General features: G+C 39.3%; 1 protein-coding gene across 2 annotated transcripts; it reads left to right on the forward strand.

Annotated features, from left to right (window-relative positions):
* The first annotated feature begins 2,538 nt into the window (after nt 1-2,538).
* Nucleotides 2,539-5,330, forward strand: LOC116259240 (UDP-glycosyltransferase 83A1-like). Of its 2 annotated transcripts, none has more exons than XM_031636958.2 (2): nt 2,539-3,064; nt 4,289-5,330. In XM_031636958.2, the coding sequence occupies exons 1-2, from the start codon at nt 2,578-2,580 to the stop codon at nt 5,182-5,184; spliced, it is 1,383 nt and encodes a 460-aa protein (XP_031492818.1). In that variant the 5' UTR covers nt 2,539-2,577; the 3' UTR covers nt 5,185-5,330. The 2 variants fall into 2 exon arrangements, with proteins under 2 accessions (XP_031492818.1, XP_031492819.1); XM_031636959.2 differs by having other exon boundaries at nt 4,469-5,330.
* The last annotated feature ends 322 nt before the right edge of the window (nt 5,331-5,652 follow it).

Genomic DNA, 5,652 nt, shown 5'->3' on the forward strand with positions numbered 1-5,652 from the left:
GTAAGCCATTCATCCACAAGAATGCCCAAGTTAGCCCAGATATGCAGTCCAATCTTCTCTCAAGGGTGATCTTTTACATCTAGTAACAAACAAACTCAAGCACCATTTCCAGAACTTGGTGACTTTAGTTTTCAGGTTACCTAAACCCATCTTCAACTTACACCTATTTCTGAAGGTCCATAAGAACAACACCACAAGGTGAAAGAAGTGCACCAACACTTAGCGAGCCAACTTTTCTTAAACCTGCAAGCATGCCACACAACTAATTCTTCATTAGAAACACCAAAATGAGGAATTCTTTCCTCCAAAATGAGGAATTCTTTCCTACAAACTCCAAAGGGATTGGCGCAACAAATGGGGTGGGGGCTATAGATGTCAAATTTCTATGTTGGAAGAGGGAGGGAGTGGGGGGGGGGAGGCGGAAGTTGAAGCATAGGGCGGCAACCCCAAACACTGAAAGCAGACTTTATACCCTAAGGGGACGAGGGGTTGGGTGGAGGCTTCAATATTCTACCAGGTGGTGAGGAATTCTTTCTTCCAAATTTTGCCCACCAAAACTGTCTAAATTTTAATCACCATTCTGCATCAAAAATTAATATGACTTTACATTTCCTCATCCTTACAACACAAGAAGCTTCTGTTCACCAAAACAGTACCATGGACCTTCCATTTGCCAAGCGTGGGAAGCCTGCCCCAAGCTGCCAATTGAATAAACCATTAAGACCTGGGGCGACACTCCTTTCTCCAAGCCCACTTCCACCAACTCATATCCTCCTAAGAGCCCCTCATCAAACCATTTCTTTATTTTTATGGTTAAAATGATTCTTCACCGGTCTAACATCTATGGGTCTGGTACAATGTATGCTTTCATGTTTTAATATGATAAATAATGTTAAATATTCACCAAACATATACCTCCAGAGTTTGTATTATGGCCATGGTACTGCCGCAAAACCAACGGTGACAACCTTGAATTTGATGACAACCGATTATACGTGGGATAAGAACTATTCTGTTCCCATCGTTCTGTATGCAATATGAAAGAAATCAAAATTTAAGTGTATTTTTATTATTTCATGAAAACTTGATCCTCATGGTTCATAATTTTTTTTAAAAGTAATTTTAGGGGCCTATAGTGAGGTGTAAAGGCAAGAAAAGATATTCCGGATCTTTCTCACACAAGTGATAAGTTTTTCTTAGACAATGTTCTAATTGAGCAGACAGTTACTGCCAAACTTGAAATCTGAACTTCAAAGATTCAAAAAACACTTTCTTTGGTTTATTTTATTTTCAAGTTCAAACTTTTTTTTCCAAGGATAGTGTAGCTGGTTGGATAGATAGAGCGGTGAAAGGTCAGTTGTTAGTTCAATTTTCATAGGTGCTGCTTTATTGGACTGCAAATAGTTGGTGCACGATGTTTACTTAGTGGGTGTTCTGCTTCCTATCTAAATCTAGGAAAAAGGGGATGAACTTCGGCCTCTTTGGGGTGCCACCCTCTATATCCAAAAAATGTGTGTAGTTTCATTAAACCATTTTTGGAACTTTTATGGTTAGATAAAGAACAATAATAATGACAAACATTGGTTGATAATTAATGTGTTAGTGAAGTTACGGCCTATGTGCAAAAGTGAATAAATGGAAGCATTATTTGAAAAAAATGTGTTTATTTTAGGCTTTAAAAGATAATTTGAGAGAGAGAGAAAGAGAGCTTCAACAATATATGAATAGGAAATAATTATGTGGACCATATATGAATAGGAGTAATTAAACAACTGTACTGAACCAATAATCACACAATGCTATCTGAAAAATGAAAATTGAATGATTGATACAGAGAGAAAGTTACAAATGCCGGGAACACCTTTCTCAGTAAAGGAGGGAAGGACATTCTGGTAATTTATTAAAATATGTCCTCCATAATCTTTTTACGTTTTTTCATTTTCAATTTTGTCGTTACAAAAAGTTTTCTTTTTTAGAGTGAATTAAGTTAGGTTTTTTCATTTTCAATTTTGTCGTTACAAAAAGTTTTCTTTTTTAGAGTGAATTAAGGGTATTCTAATTATTAACCATACTAGTCCACGAAAAAACATGCATAGTATGGCGCATGTAACCAGCTTGATAAGGATGTCGATGTTACCCTCTTTTTACATCAAAAGGTCTCCACTTTTAGAAGACTGGAACATACGACAGGAGAGATCTTGGAGCCACTAGGCAGCATTAACAAATTTAAAAAGTGTTGTGTGAACATGGTTTATTTTTTATGGAAACACATGCAACAATAACAGCTTGTTGCTATTATCAAACAACAGCTTGTTACTATTATCAAACAGCTGTGCATTTTCATGTCCAGAACGGTGAACAGGATACCTTCAACTTGGTACTTTGCTGCACCCTATTGACCGATGAGCAAAAGGTATCTTTCTTAGGGTTTAATGTGCAGTCCGTGGCCTACCAGCTATGACTTTATATGCTCTTTTAGGCTTCATTCTTATATTTAGCGAGCAAAAGAGAGAGAGAGAGAGAGAGAGAGAGAGAGAGAGAGAGAGAGAGAGAGAGAGAGAGAGAGAGAGAGAGAGAATGGCTATCCCCCATGCCCTCGTTGTCCCCTTTTGTGCCCAAGGCCATGTTGCACCCCTCATGGAGCTCTCACACCATCTAGCTGATCAAGATGTTCTCGTTACCTTTGTGTACACGGAAACTGTTCACAAGTATGTCATGGCGGCGCTGCCGGAAAACTTCCGTAGCAATTACAGTGGGAAAATCCGGTTGGTGACCATCCCCGATGGCACAGTTAACGACGAGGAGCGCTTAAACTTTTCAAAGCTGTTTCCCCTCCTGCTGTACAACACCCCTAGTTTCATACAGGAGCTCATACTGAGCACCAATGAGAAGGAGGAGCACAAGATTACGTTTGTAATCGTTGATGGGACGATGGGATTTCTCCTAGATGTTGCCAAGAAGCTCAACATCCCTAGAGCTGCCTTCTGGCCAGCCTCAGCTTGGAATTTGATCATGCTCTTCAAGATGCCAACGCTGATCGATGCCGAAGTCATAGATCTAAATGGTAAGGCCCCTGTTCCAGATATGTATTCTAATGCACTTTTTCTCCTTGTTTGCATACTCTTGGCATTGAGGTGTAAGGGGTTAATTGCGTACAATGAGATATTTGTGCAAGTTCGTGAAGTGAATTTTGAAAAACCAACTTAATTTTTGGTAGACAACTTAAGGAATTAGTACTTTAGATCGTCAAATATTCAGTTCATAAAAAACGTCATTTTGCACATCTGTATAGTTTTGAGGATCGACTCTCTTGGTTGTTGAACAATTAAGTCTTTGTTCTTGAAATGTAATAGAGGAAAAGGCCAACACAAATGATGAGAAATGTGTGTCTCATAGGGCATAGAGCCCAAACCTAACACAAATCGCTTGTATGATGTGAGTCGAGCCATCTGATCAATCTGCTGTCCTGGGTTATGACTCTTCAAATGTACAATTGTGATGGTGCCTTCCTTATTGGATGATCTAGGCCACACCTTCAGTTTTCAAGAACACACTCTTAACAATTTATAATATCAGTGTCCTACCAGATATAATTATTTAAATGTAATCCACACCAATTCTTAATCGAATATTAAAAAATTTTTCATATCTGATTTTTTCAAAATAGATTGATCAGGTATCTGATCCAATTATTGATATCCCTGTAGTCTCGTAGTTAGAAAAACCTTGTGAATATTTGAGATCTTCCCATAGTGTATCTTTTTGTCAGAATATGTCCAAGATGACCAGGATTTCATATTTTCGTGATTTTTGTATCAAAAACTCAAGCAATCGGAAATGGGGAGTTTTACAACTATAGTTTTGTTCACATAAGTAATTTACAGTTTTAAAGATTAATATTCAACTTTGTAAACGATATCTAGAATCATATGCATGCAACAATGTTTGTGTTTGTGTAGAACGTGATTTTCTGTTTCCAGTAAATTAAAACTTCAGAAAATCATGTAAATGCTGAGAAACGGGATCCACTTTTTTAGCGGTTCTGAACAAATGAAAATAAAGGCCATATTAAGAAAATGGGAAACAGTGAATAAGAATATTAGGACCAAATCATGTTACATTTAAATAAATTGAATGACAGCCTTAGCACTGAGGAACAGTTGGCCCATGACACTACCTACTGTTTTTTTTGGGGAAATAAATTAAATTATATTTTGCTTTAATCTTGAAATGAAATGAATTTCACCTATTACTAAAAGCAACAATATTTTCGCTGGCATGGGAATAGGGTTTCCAAAAGATAGCAAATTATTCCAACTTTCTGAAGGGTTACCAGCCTTCAACCCAGCGCATCTGTTCTGGGTGCCCTTTAGAGACACCAAGGAACAGGAGAATTTCTTCAAGCACCTACAGAAGTGCATCGAGCCCATGAAAGGGATAGATCACATCCTCTGCAACTCATTTTCAGAGCTTGAATCGCCATTTCTCAAGCTCATCAACAATGCACTCCCAATCGGTCCTCTTCTCTCAACCGGCAATTCCGGGCGCCAGCCATCTTCGTTCTGGGCTGAAGACTTTAGCTGCATCAACTGGCTCGATCGACAACCGGCTTGCTCCGTCATCTATGTCTCACTGGGAAGCACCACGATACTCAGCAAGCACCAACTGGGCGAGCTTGCACTTGGGCTCGAGCTCACTGGACGACCATTCCTCTGGGTCTCTAGACCTACCATTATGGAGAATAATGCAGCTGTATATCCGGAAGGATTCATGGATCGAGTCGCAAGGCGCGCACTCGTTGTGGAATGGGCTCCACAAAAGGAAGTACTCTCCCATCCGTCGGTCGCATGTTTCCTGACTCACTGCGGCTGGAACTCAACCATGGAAGCGCTGTTCAATGGGGTTCCCATGTTGGGTTGGCCTTACTTTGCTGATCAGTTTCTAAACCAGACCTGCATAGTTGATCTGTGGAAGGTGGGCTTGAAGTTAGTGAACGATGAGGACGGTGTTGTTGGTAAAGAAGAAATCAAAAAGAAAATAGAGGATTTGATGAATGATGAAGGAATCAGGGAGAGAGTTGGTGACATGAAAGAGAAGGGAAAGAGGGCGGTGATGGAGGGTGGTGCTTCCTTTGATAATCTCAAAGGATTTGTGCACATCATAAAGAGGGAGGCAGGAAATTAAAACTGTTCAAGTTAAACTATCGAGCCTTTAATTTGGTTCAACCAATGAATAAATGTCACTTTCAAGGTTAGAGGGTGTTTGGCAACTGTAATAAATTGTCACTGTATCGTGAAACTGCCTCAAAAATTGTCTACATAAATTATTTATCCGGGTACCATCGTGTTTAATGAATATATCATAAATTTCGTATCAAAATCACTGAATAGTAACAATCTCTCTTACAAGTGCCGAACAGTCTTAATATGCTACGCAAATTGTAGTCAAACAAAAGCGAACCATTGACAAAAATATAAAAAATGAAGCAAGCAAAAAAATGCAGGATATAGTTGAGAATGAGAATTGCAAGAGAGAAAATCTGAAGCAACAAGAGAAGCCATCGGCAGTTGAGTTGCGGAAAGTGGAAGCCGTCGATCGGCGAAACCGAACACTCTTGTCGACAGTGGCGGAGCCAGAAAAGTTTTGTCGGGG

The sequence above is a fragment of the Nymphaea colorata genome, chromosome 8 (assembly GCF_008831285.2).
Source record: "Nymphaea colorata isolate Beijing-Zhang1983 chromosome 8, ASM883128v2, whole genome shotgun sequence".
Taxonomy (NCBI): Eukaryota; Viridiplantae; Streptophyta; class Magnoliopsida; order Nymphaeales; family Nymphaeaceae; genus Nymphaea; species Nymphaea colorata.

Bases quoted from the DNA above. Each gene is read 5' to 3' on its own strand.
- LOC116259240 (XM_031636958.2), top strand. From the start codon at position 2,578: ATGGCTATCCCCCATGCCCTCGTTGTCCCCTTTTGTGCCCAAGGCCAT. The intron at 3,065-4,288 runs GTAAGGCCCCTG...GCATGGGAATAG, and splicing joins CGAAGTCATAGATCTAAATG to GGTTTCCAAAAGATAGCAAA.